This window comes from Natator depressus, chromosome 2 (assembly GCF_965152275.1).
Source record: "Natator depressus isolate rNatDep1 chromosome 2, rNatDep2.hap1, whole genome shotgun sequence".
NCBI classification, from domain to species: Eukaryota; Metazoa; Chordata; order Testudines; family Cheloniidae; genus Natator; species Natator depressus.
This window is the reverse complement of record NC_134235.1, coordinates 2,002,782-2,016,573: the sequence shown is the minus strand read 5'-3', so window position 1 is coordinate 2,016,573 and position 13,792 is coordinate 2,002,782. Positions and strand designations below refer to the sequence as shown.

The 13,792-nt window shown below is 41.6% G+C and overlaps 1 protein-coding gene across 1 annotated transcript in view; it reads right to left on the bottom strand.

Annotated features, from left to right (window-relative positions):
- LOC141982002 (uncharacterized) overlaps window positions 1-4,969 on the bottom strand; it is an 80,603-nt gene extending 75,634 nt beyond the window's left edge. Inside the window, exon 1 of the mRNA XM_074943654.1 lies at window positions 3,562-4,969. Within this exon, the coding sequence (XP_074799755.1) occupies window positions 3,562-4,799 (1,238 nt within the window). The 5' untranslated portion in view covers window positions 4,800-4,969. The remainder of the gene's footprint in view (window positions 1-3,561) is intronic.
- Between the last annotated feature and the right edge of the window lie 8,823 nt (window positions 4,970-13,792).

Genomic DNA, 13,792 nt, shown 5'->3' with positions numbered 1-13,792 from the left:
TGACCTATGGCGCCCTGTCAATTAACCCAGCAGGAATCATAACACCTGCTGCTAGCCTTCCTTAGACGCTTAATGAGACAAGCCAGTGAGCTTCAGTCAGAACATTAGCCTATAGAGTTAGGAGGAGTGATTTTTTTCCTGCAGTTTTGACTGTTTATTAGCAGTATTTATCCTGCAGTAGCTCCCAGAGGCCCTGATCAGGATGAGTGTTCCAGTCTGCTGTAGATTGCACAAATTCATGACATGGTTCTTGTCCCAAAGAGCTTGCAATTTAAGTTTCCATTTTTAAAAAAAACAGGTGTTGTTGGTCTAGGACTGTAGTTAAAGAGACTGGCCTAGAAGCATAGGTAGGAGAAGTCTATGGTATGCCTTTAGGCCCTTCACAGAACAAGAATGCCAAATAAAGCACCCCAGAACATTGGAAAGACTTTGTTAGCCAGTGTGTGGTGTGTCTTAGTGTATGAGGGAGTGGAGGTGGCAGAGTACAGTATTACCGGAAGGAAAAGAGGGACACAATATTGTACTACTGTATTCCAGCCATACTCGTTATGCACATTAATTAGGCATTTCCAGTGATATAAAGCTTCTGTTTCTAATTTTTAGATATCACAAGATAAACAGACCTTAAACCTGTCTCTGGTGCAGGACTGAATTACCAGTCTTGGGTTTCAAGAGGGTGGGTATTTTTGTGTTTAACTTTTTAGGGAAGCTGTGTGTGAAACAAACGTACATCTGAGGAAACCTAAACATGCATTTATAAAATTAAGTTAATCCACACCTTGGAGGCATCTACCCCCAAGAAAAATATTCCCCCATTAAAATAATGCAACATAGTGGACTCATACAACTTTAATGAGTGAGATATACTTTGAAGTCCTTTGATTTGAGGAAGGCTATGGTCATTGAGCATAACGTCAACATTATGTCAATACTAAAGAGAGAGACAGAAGGAGAGTGAGAGATGGATGGATGGATGGAAGAAAAACGAGCGGCCCATCCAGAATACCCCTGCATGGGGCTCTAGGGGTGTGTCTGTGCGGATTTGTTCTTGTGCTTTTTCAGGGAGTTTCTTGAGCAGATGGTGTAGTTTCTTTTGGTAACCCTCAGTGGGATCAGAGGGACCATCTGCTCAAGAAACTCCCTGAAAAAGCACAAGAACTAATCTGCACAGACACACCCTAGAACCCTGACCTGGGGTATTCTATCTGCTTCCCAAGATCCATAAACCTGGAAATCCTGGACGCCCCATCATCTCAGGCATTGGCACCCTGACAGCAGGATTGTCTGGCTATGTAGACTCCCTCCTCAGGCACTACGCTACCAGCACTCCTAGCTATCTTCGAGACACCACTGACTTCCTGAGGAAACTACAATCCATCGGTGATCTTCCTAAAAACACCATCCTGGCCACTATGGATGTAGAAGCCCTCTACACCAACATTCCACACAAAGATGGACTACAAGCCGTCAGGAACAGTATCCCCGATAATGTCACGGCAAACCTGGTGGCTGAACTTTGTGACTTCGTCCTCACCCATAACTATTTCACATTTGGGGACAATGTATACCTTCAAATCAGCGGCACTGCTATGGGTACCTGCAGGGCCCCACAGTATGCCAACATTTTTATGGCTGACTTAGAACAACGCTTCCTCAGCTCTCGTCCCCTAACTCCCCTACTCTACTTGAGCTACATTGATGACATCATCATCATCTGGACCCATGGAAAAGAAGCCCTTGAGGAATTCCACCATGATTTCAACAATTTCCATCCCACCATCAACCTCAGCCTGGACCAGTCCACACAAGAGATCCACTTCCTGGACACTACGGTGCTAATAAGTGATGGTCACATAAATACCACCCTATACCAGAAACCTACTGACCGCTATGCCGACCTACATGCCTCCAGCTTTCATCCAGACCACACCACATGATCCTTTGTCTACAGCCAAGCTCTACAATACAACCGCATTTGCTCCAACCCCTCAGACAGAGACAAACACCTACAAGATCTCTATCAAGTGTTCTTACAACTACAGTACCCACCTGCTGAAGTGAAGAAACAGACTGACAGAGCCAGAAGAGTACCCAGAAGTTACCTACTACAGGACAGGCCCAACAAAGAAAATAACAGAACGCCACTAGCCATCACCTTGAGCCCCCAACTAAAACCTCTCCTGCGCATCATCAAGGATCTACAACCTATCCTGAAGGACGACCCATCACTCTCACAGATCTTGGCAGACAGGCCAGTCCTTGCTTCCAGACAGCCCCCCAACCTGAAGCAAATACTCACCAGCAACCACACATCACACAACAAAAACACTAACCCAGGAACCTATCCTTGCAACAAAGCCCGTTGCCAACTGTGTCCACATATCTATTCAGGGGACATCATCATAGGGCCTAATCACATCAGCCACACTATCAGAGACTTGTTCACCTGCGCATCTACCAATGTGATCTATGCCATCATGTGCTAGCAATGCCCCTCTGCCATGTACATTGGCCAAATTGGACAGTCTCTATGTAAAAGAATAAATGGACACAAATCAGACATCAAGAATTATAACATTCAAAAACCAGTCGGAGAACACTTCAGTCTCTCTGGTCACTCGATTACAGACCTAAAAGTCACAATTCTTCAACAAAAAAACTTCAAAAACAGACCCCAACGAGAGACTGCTGAATTGGAATTAATTTGCAAACTGGACACCATTAAATTAGGCTTGAATAAAGACTGGGAGTGGATGTGTCATTACGCAAAGTAAAACTATTTCCCCATGCTTATTCCCTCCCCCCCTACTGTTCCTCACACGTTCTTGTCAACTGCTGGAAATTGCCCACCTTGATTACCACTACAAAAAGTTGTTTCTCTCTCCTGCTGGTAATAGCTCACCTTACCTGATCACTCGTTACAGTGTGTATGGTAACATCCATTGTTTCATGTTCTCTGTGTATATAAAATCTCCCCACTGTATTTTCCACTACATGCATCCGATGAAGTGAGCTGTAGCTCACGACAGCTTATGCTCAAATAAATTTGTTAGTCTCTAAGGTGCCACAAGTACTCCTTTTCTTTTTGCGGATACAGACTAACACAGCTCCTACTCTGAAACCTGTTTCTGAATTGTAATTGAAAAGACTCAAGGTACATTAAGTGTAATACATCCACAGGGCCACAAGAGGGCACACTGGAACAGCATGACAACAGGTTCCTGGATATTTGAGTAGTTTCTTGTCCTGACCCCATTAATTTATGTTTTCATACTGACAACCCATATTGGCTGGATACCATTTCCTCAACAGTTCCTTAAGAAATTCACCACTGGGATGACACCGAATTTGCCACAGTAGCCTAAAACATCCCTGTGAAGTGGCTACTAACACTATTTTACAAATGGATAAACTGAGGCAGAGAGGTTAAAGTGACTTGCCTAAAGTCATGCAGAGAGTCATGAATCCTGCCTTTCAGTATGCTTTGACCAGTACAACCCTGCCTCCCCCTAATGGTCTCATGAGTTTGACAACTATGGACTCTCAAAAATAAAGCTTTACCTCCATTCCTCCATGTGCTCTTTATCAATGCCCTCCACAGCACACAGAGTCTGGGAAATGTCATCAAGCACAGTTTGACATTGACTCAATTGGAACTCAATGTCTCCCTCTGATAAAGCCCAGGCTTTCTGAAGCTCACTCTCCATTATATTTGTATTACTGGAACTTGCTTTGTGAGCAGAATTTTCAGCATCAGAGAGATTGCCCAGATTTTTGGTTTCAGACAAGAGGCCAATAGCACTTGAACTCTCTGTAGACATGGATGGAAATTCTTCCATATCTTCACTTAAATCCTCGGAATGACAGGAAGCTTCTTCATCCGAAGAGCAAACATGTTCTGAAGCTGGTTGGCTAAACGTACATGCCTCAAACGTACAAGGAGAGAGGACCCTGTCTTGAATCTGAAGATTTGCCATAGACGTTGGTTGAAACAAATGGTCTGGCAGAGAGCTTACTGAAGTCTCTGAGGCACCACATTTGTGCAAAGTTGAGATTACCGGAGAGAAAGTTGTGGGATACTCCTTGAAGTCCAGGCTGCAATGACCAGAAGTGTCAGAAAGCGTCTGTACTTGCAGAGAACACTGCAGATTTTCTTCTTTGAAACCAGGAAAGGCAGCAGCTTCACAAGCTAAACTGTTCAATGTTGACCTAGACAAATCCATACCTTCTAGTTTTGGCACACTGCTCATACTACTAAAATCATTAGTAGTCTGTAAGTAACTGCGGTCTTTCGATCCCACTGCAATACAAGGCTCCAAAGCAAGTCTTCCATCCATGTAATCATATAGATTAGTTTGCCCTTTCTGGTTTTGCTGGCCTCCATGCTGGTTATCTTTAGCAAAGTCCTCCTCTTTGTCAGTTCTCTCATGGTGGCTATTAATCACCTCAGCAGAATCACTTGCCTCAGGAGGAGGAAGCTTAGAGGAAGAGAGTTCCAACTGACTGTTGAAATAAGAGCTCTGAAGACATCTGCTTACATTACTATCTATAGCCTTTTGAGAAGAACTGCTCACTTTGACTGCAGAAGGAGGGATGGATGCATATGAACTTTTCAGTTTCTTCAGTGATAAAGAGTGTTTGGCTTCAGGCTTGGATGGCGTTTGGGTAAGATGTTCAGTAAGGCTTGTCTGAGAAGTGCTGCATGATCCTGAAGCATCAGGAGAGCCAATTTCCTTTTGATTTGGTGCTGGTTCCTCATCAGCAGACTCTGAAGAAATTGCAACAACAGGGGGACACATTTTGGATGGAGAGGAAATGCTGCTTCTGTTACCACTATCACCATGCTCCTCATGAGAAAGCTCTCCTTTTAACTGCGCCTGCGAATTAACGCCTAGTCTTACATGTGATGTAATTTGTTCTTGTATAGGTGAGTTAGCATTCCAATCCACTGTGGCTGCAGGTGTTAAATCTGGAGGTGAAAAGAAAAAACCACCAAACATTTCATTTGGGATTCACAGAAATCTAGACTATTCCAATGCCCACTTCGGCTCCTTATATGCTTATCAAATTCTAGCTTCTGCTACTTGCTTCTCAGCTACAACCTTCTCTCCTTTTGCTTTCCCTCCCATGTGCCCTGAATTCTGCCAATGATGCCAGCCTAGATACCCCCTTCATCTCGCTCACACTCTGCTACTTTCTGCCTTCTTCCAAGCCACCCCCATACGTGGAATGCCCTCCTTAATGTTTACCAGGACACCTCCCTCTCTCTCACTCTCAAACCCCACCCCCATGACTTGTCTCTCAAAAGGCCGAGGCAGATTTAAAGCCAACAATGGATCACTGCTTTACTGTGTAACCACGTGATCTTTTTGCTTCACCTCTCCCTTTCCTCTCCTAAATTCCGCTATTTCATTTATCCATGTCCCACACTTGTCATCATATCCAAGTTTAGACTGCACGCTCTGGGGCAGGGACTGTATACTTGCTTTTGTGGAGTACTCTGGCACGTTTCTGGCTGTTCAAACAAATAAAAAATATAACTTGAAACATTTGGGTGCCCTCTACCCTCACCCCTTGATTCAATGTTAGTTTTGCACCAACAGAGAACAGCTGCATTTTAGAGTGAGCAACTTCATTTGTTTAGACTCTACTAATAGAGGCTTCCTTAGTGGAGAATATCATTTTTACCCTCAGATTTAAGGATGAAAATGGATCAACTTTATTTGTTTTTGTCTCTTTACAGACTCAGACGGGGCACTGGTTTACATTTTTTAGGCTATCTTCACAACCATACGGGTTATAAACTGTTTTGTTTTGTTTTTTTAATGAAAGTTGAGATTCTGGAGCACAATTCCAAGTTAAGGGATGAATTCTGGGATAGAGAAACATACGGGCCTTGTGCTTATGTGTCTGCCTAAATATGAGGCCAGCTGAGCACATCTGTTACATCTGTGCTAGAGTAGGTCCAGGCTGTAATCACAGCTCAGGAAGACATAGCTAAGTTATCTTTAGTGTAGCTACCTCAGGTACCAGAGCAGTGAAGCTGCAGCAGCGTGCACCTCAGTGTGGACTGTACAAGATGACTCAAAAGCCCGTGACTGCAGAGTAGATGTACCCTTAGACGGAAGCCAGTGCTCCAGAACACTAGTAGGCTAGAGAACTACAATATTTGTAAACTTTTCAGCAAATTCAATCTGCATTAGCCATACCACTCAGGCTGCTCTGTCCACAGCCACGAGGAATGCAAGAAAAACCACGCTGGAAGATGGAAAGAGTGTGTGTCTATATAAAAATATAAACACATTAAATTTATAACTGAAATGCAGGAGCCAGAGCAACTGATGTAAGCTACTTCCAAGTTTGTAGGATAAGGCAAATTTGGTTCCAAAACACTGTGAGAGACATTCCTCACACAAAAAGGGAAGTTTATCAGTGTGAAATCAGACAACTATAATTTCTCTATACAATAGGGACTATGCGCCATAATAAATATGACGTGCTGTGATAGCCAAATTAATTTATTTCTGGCAGTTTTCATAGCCACACACCCAGCCCACAACATATGCCTTCTCAAATGCATTTTTCTGCCATAAGACATGTATTTTTTATGCTTTTAAAAAAAAATTACCACCTTTGCAGGGAGAGCATACAGATTTTGTTGGAAGAGTGGAGATTTCACTATTTTGTGTGTTGTTGTGACCATCAAATTCAGGGACTTCATGTTGGTCTGCATCACTTTCTACCTTCAAGATGATCTTCTGTGAACTAGAAACAGCCCCAGTTATTGAATTCACACAGAATGCAGGAACTGATAAGTCTTCTATATTGGGTGTTTTGACACCATCAAGTGTTCTCTCAGCCCGGTGCAGCACTGGCATGTAATTTTTGTCTTTGATGCTTTCAACATGGTCTTCTGACTCCAACTGCTGCGCCAAGTTACTTATAACACACTGGCTGCTCTCTCTAGATGTCTCAATGAGATCTGAAGTTATATTTGTGTCTTCATCACTCCAATACACAGCTGAAGCTTCTAAGGAGTTACATGAAAAACCTGACTGTGTGTCAAGACCAGCTGCTTTGCAACTGTCACTGCAAATACCTTCATGGAGCCCGTCACCTGTTCCACTAGAACTACTGCTACTTAGTTTTCGGGTAAGTTGATGATGCTCACTTTCAACAGAGCTATTCGATATGTCAGAGAATATGAAGTCCAAATCTTTGATTTTGGTGCTCTGTTCAGAATTTATATCAGGAGACTTCAGGGGAGATTTAGCAGAAGTATATAGATTATCTAATGCTAAACACACCCTAGACTGAAACTGTTCCTCTTCAGACAGGGAATCTGCACTTGGGCTTTCTGGAATTTTACTTACCACATCTTTTTCTAGTACATCAGTCCACGAATCTTCTGAACTGGCAGCAAGTTCAGTAAACCCGGACTGACTGTCAAAGGGGAGACTCTGAGATTCAGATATTAATTTAACTGACTGTTTTCCATTTACTTGAGGTTCAATACTTGAAAACAGAAGTAAACTGCTTCCATCTCTCTTTTCACTGTCTACTTCACCTATAGATTTACAGTCAGTGTCTTCTTCTACTTTACTTTTAATGGATGGCACAAACCTTTCAGGTTTTGTGTTTTCATTTACCAGGTTCTCAGAGTCATTTGTTTTTTTAAAAAATTCTCTCACCAACTGGGCAATATTTTTACTGTTTTCCTTCTCCACTTCATCACGATGCTGAGCTGTTTGAAGAATGGGGTATTTTTTAAAGAACTGCTTAACACTACTGCTAACAAACTGATCATGACACTCCTTCAAATCAGTGGGAATGGAAAACAAGATTACATTAGGACTGGGCAGGTCAGATACAAACTCCTGCATGGAAAGAGACCCCAAAGGACAGTTTCTCTTTTGGGAGCAGCACTGCTCATCTTCAGAAACTGAAGTTCCAGAATATTCGTTTCTACTAATGTGTCTTTTTAGTGTCCTGAAAGAATTATTTTTGTTTGCCTCTTTATTCTGAGAATCTTTATTCTCCTCTTTATGAGATTCCACTCTGTTCGTAAAGTTAGACTCTGAAACAGTTAAATCTTCGTTACTGCCTTCAGAAAAGTCTGCACATCCTGTGGGCTGGCGTATCTTTGCTTGGGATTTTAGGGGTTCAGAATCTTTGCTTTCTTGCTGCATATATACCAGTTCATTTGTTTCTGTTTTCTGATTAAATTTGTCTTTTTCTGCACAAAGGCTTGTCAGCATTTCATTTACTGGAGAGTCTTTAACAGTTTTTAGGGCTCCAAGAGGCGCAGCTAGTGTCCCCACCTCTAGTTCTTGAATGCAAACATCAAGCAAGCTATGCTCAGGCTCCGGATTCTCCTCTAGATTTTTTCCAGCTTGGATAGAATTAGAATCAGCATTTCCTATATGTTCATCTGAACAACCTGCATCTCCCTTATTCAAACCAACCTCTGCATTGCCTTTTACTGCTTCCATTTCTCTCTGGCTTCCCGGTACACAGGGAAATTCTATAGAATTATATGGACAACGTAAAAATCCAAGATCACGTTCTGCAGTTATTTGGTTCTCTGTTTTTTCTTGTCTCAGTGTTGGGCTTTTTACTAAGTGACTGAATTCACCAACTACCACACCTGTGCTACAATTTTCAGGTCCAGCAATTCTAACTTCACTTAGATCATATTCTGCATTGCAAAGAGAATAGCATTTTCCCTCCAAACTCCTATCTGTTGACTTTTCTGTACCTATCATTGATTTGATATCAGCCGTTTCAATCACTCTCTCAAGCTGATCTTCATTTGGCTTGCAGTCCAGGTCAGCTTGCAGAATAATGCTGCCAGAAACACTGTTTGGATCAGAGATGACAGTATCCTTCTCCTTCAGGATTTTGCTTCTATCATGCTGCATTTCAACTGCATTTTTCATTCTCATGCTATTGTTTTCTTCCTTTTCCTTTTCCACTTCAGAATCTGAGATATATAAATTAAGCTCCTCTGCACTGAATAACTCAGACCCCTCTGTAGGGTCATTTTCAATTTCCTTTAGGTGGTTTTCAGCTATATTTTCTTTGGCAGATTCAGGCTTTCCAAATGCAATAGCCTGCATCCCGACTGCAAGATCATTTTTGTCTACACTGCATGGTTGTGTGTCCATTTCAGAAGTTTGCAGTTTGATTCCACCTTCCTCTTGGCATATACTTTTTTGATTACTCCTTTCCAAACCAGTTGGTGTCAAGATTTCAGTAGTCATATTTTGTTCACATAGCTTCTTCAAATCACAGTCTATGACAAAGTCCTCTGGATAAAGTGATTGTTTCATAGGATCCTCTTTGGATTTCAAGTCTATGTTACTTTCCAAATGCTGGGACTCCACGGCATGGGAATCTGTCTCCTGCTGGTCATGAAATGCACTAGACTGCTGTCGTAATTCCAAATGGGCAGCGTTAACAGAAGAGTTCTCATTATCTTCTTGGTAATTATTCAGTGTTCCCAAATCAAGCTCACTAAAATGTGCATCAGCATTATCTTTTTCCAATGTAACTGATTTTACACTCCATTTACAGTTTATTGCCTCACCTGTATTTTCATCATTCAACTTCATACCTTCTTCATTTCTGGTGTCCTGCTGGGGCAAGATGTAGTCATTTACAGGTTCTGGATTGTTTCCCATGTCCCTTTTATTCACATAGTAAGGGGACTGTGTTTGTGAACAGGAATAATCATTAAAGTCAGAGCTTCTTTCTGCTACTAGAGAAGTCTGTTTGGATAAGCATAATGGAGAAAGATCATTTGCTATTCCTCCCTCTAATTCTGAAGAGTAATATGCTGTATTCCCTTCCAGCCTGTTTGTGGGTGCTTTTGTAACGCTGCTATGATTAAGATTGGTTTGTCCAACATGCACATTTGCCATAATCTCCATCTCTTTATCTATACCTTTGTTTTCTATATTTTTCTGTTCTTCAAATATGCTATCATTAATGGCTGTTCCTGAGTCATGTCTCTCTCCTGGTATTTTCATTATCTCTTTGCTTTTGATACTATCTTCATCTGTCTTTTTATAAAATGTATCCTCAATACTAGCTGGTTGATCAAGCTGCTTCTCCCCTGATGCTGTATCATCCACTACTGAGCAAGCAGTTTTCAGTTCCTGGCAATCAGTATCATACATCTCATCGTTATCGGTAAGAGCGGAATCCAAAGTATGTCTGACAAGGATTTCAACTGTTTTAATACACCTGGTGTTAGTGGTTGAAAGAGAATTGGAAGAAAACACAGAGACATATGACTCGTCCTCTTCTTTCCCTGGAGACCTCTCTCTCTCCAAAGTACGGTCACTCTTCTGTAGAAGACACCGATCAAGAAATTCTTCACCTACATTAATCGGTGACTCAGGATTCATCGCTTCCACCAATTTCTCTGTGTTTTCCCAAAATGTCACTTTATTTGGAGAAGAACACGAAGCTACAAATACTGTTTTTTCGTCACAGGTTTTTATCCGTGTTTCTGAAGACAGCTTTTCCTTTGCTTTGGAATCTATCTCCATCTGTTTAGAGAACTCTCTCCAGGAATTTTTACTTGCATTGTTAAACAGTATAGTTCTTTCATATGCCTCTGAAAATTGTTGAAGACTCAAATGTGTGTCCACAGACATATTTACTTCTTCCTCACAGATACTAGTGTTTGACACACTATTTTTGTTTCCATTTACTGCAGGTTTTGTAGCCAGTAAGTTTATGGCCCTCTCATTTATTAGCCTAGTTTGAGTTCCCACTTCTGCATATGATATTTCAACACAATCTGTAACTGAAGATATTCTCGTCTCTGTATCCATGGAATCCATCTTTGATTCACTCTCATCTTTGTCTCCGTATCTAACAGGACTACCCATTGTTAAAGAGATGGCATTTACATTCATATCTGTTTGCTCTTCATCCCCTTCAGAAGCACTTACTTCCAAATGTATTTTATTGATACCAAAATCACTAACCTCCTGTGGCACACCTTTTGTAGATACGGATGTAGTCATATATACATGGTCTGACTGAAAGCCTTCAGACTCTATACACACAGTGGCATGAGAAATATTTGCCTTATTGCATGCATTCTGTTCCACAGAAGTTTCAGTTTCATTTTGAGACAACGGCTGGATGTTTGTTTCCTGGCTCGTTGTTTCACTGATGGACCTCTTGACAGATGTAAAAGCTCCAGAGTCTTCATACCTGCAAGGATACTCAGGAGAAGTCATTTCTACTGCTGTGGCCTGCAAACTGCAAAATGTTCCACTCAAAGGTTTGACAACTGCCCCTGAATTACGTAATTCCTCTTCCTTTGGAGCTGGTTGGTGAGGTGAGCTCTCACTGTGCAAAGAGCCAGAGGAAGACGGCACACAATTACAGGGAGAATCATAAGTTACATCTTCCAAGTATGTATCTTGAGAAAGGATATGGTGTTTAGAAGGAGAATGTACATGATAGTCTGAGATATTCTGTGTACGCAAGGGCAGGTTCTCTGGTGCTGTGGGATCTGGATTGTTTTGAAGTATCTTTGTTACAAGCCCATCCAGTGCCACATGAGAATCCATTGATGATTCTTCCTCTTCTGAATGAAGCATATCCAGACACTGGACAATATTTGTTCCACTGGCTCTAGAGACAACTTGTTCTGTAACACAGCTCTGGAATAAGGCAACCCCACTGACACGGTCATCCTCATTTTCTTGGAATTTAGCAGAACCAATATTACACTCAGAACCGGACATTTCTTTTGCTGCACACATTGTCAGAATTTTATGAGCATCAGAAGAGTTCTGATGTTCTAGGTTAATTATTCCAGTGTCTGAAAACATATAGTCCTGATCTAAAGCATTTTGCAACTTGTCCTCAAAAACATGATCTCTATGTATTTCTCTCACTTCTCTGTTTGATATCGTAATGATTTTATCAGTGTTAGGTTCAGCTCCTTCTTGAATGTCCAAAGTAGTTTCAGGCTTCTGAGTTTCCATATGTAAGGTATTATTTAAAGTTTCCAATTCTCCGTCAGCCAAGGAACAACTTTCATGTTCTACAATATCACTACTTTCTTTTATTGCTTCCTCATTTGGCATAAGGCTGTTTTGCTTTATAACTGAAGTCAGCTCATCTTTGCAGATCTCATTTTTCATCTCAGAATGCCAAACACTATGTGGAAGTTCTAAGTCTGGCACAAATGATATGTTTACTTCCCGAGTTCTGTCTATGGTCAGAGCAGTTTCAGAAGGCAAATCCAACTCTTCTACACAGGTTTTACCATCTGCATTCACTAGTTTTTTCGGACTCACCACTTCTTTTGCAGGAGACCCACCATCCGGATCTTTACCCAAAGCAATGTCTTCTGGGACAATGCTTATTGCCATACAGTCACTGTTTTCTGAACAGTTTTCTACTTCAACAATAACCAACTCTGACAGGCTATTTACATGAAGACGACCCTTTTTCTTTGAATGGGATTCACAAGTTTCAGCACCAGTAACAGATACAGCCACACATGGAGTTTCATGTACACAAGCATCAACAATATGCTGCTCCAATGAATACCTATTCTTTTCTTCTGTTGAACTTTCCTTTTCCATTAAATTCGCCTTATAATCGCTGACTGATGGCACCTGAACATTTTTCATAGCTTCATTTATCACTTCTGTGACTTGCATTTGAATATAAGGTTCTGAATGCCCCGAAGTTTCATGTTTAGCTGTTTCTTCAGTGCTGTTAATAACGTTGATCTCCATCACTACGTCATCGTCATCAGAGTTTGCACAACTTCCAAGCACTGACTTATCAGCTACAGGAACTAGTGGCTTGGAATCAAGGTTGCCTCCACTTTCTACTTGAAAAGTGTCTGAAAGATCTAGACTGTTATCAGAAAGACTAGCTCTGACAATTGCTTTTCCACTCGGGTCACTGTAATGTGTCTCTACAGCACCTCTTGAGTGAGGAAAAGGTGGTGAAGGTTCCAGATTATAAGTTATAGGAGGTTGTGTTTCTATTTCACCACTGTCTTGTCTCTCATCCAGGAATGGTCTGTAAAACTTTGACATGCTTCCTAATGTGCATGGTTGGGCTCCGCTTGGTTTCACACAGAGAACGTCAGAATTAGCCAGTTCTGCTGTCCTTGCAGCATTTTCCCGAAACGAAGACTGTGCAATTTCAAAGACTCTTTGTTGAGGAGCCTCTGTGGTGACTGTTGAGTCCTTCCGATGGACATATTCAGGTGAAGAAGAACGTACAATCTGAGAATTAGGTCCAGTGTAGTCTTCCAAAGAAGTATCTGCTGTTGCAGCTGATGTAGATGTTGCAGGCATTTCTAATTTATTTGAAGTCACATTAACAGAATTTGTACAAAGAGAAGACTTCGCTGAAGAGAGTACTGAGCCAGCTGATGTTAATGGCAGAGTCACAGTGACCGTGGGAGGCTGCATATCACCACAGTGTGTGCTAGATTTAGATGGAGCTCCACTATTTGGGACTACTTGAGAAGTCCATGCCAGCTGGGATATAATGGGAAGGCCAACATTGTTCTCGAAGACCAGACCTGTGTTGTACACTGGTGGTACTTCAGGAGATGTCAACAGCGGTAACTGAACCTGTAGAAAAGAGACAAGAGTCACGGCACCATAAAATGCTAAGTATAAGTAACTGAAAAGGAATGAACTTTGGTTTTACATATTAATTGTGAAAACAGAAACCCATGTAGAATGGATAACTTGACATTTCATATCTACTTAATCCCTCTTCACCACCACCA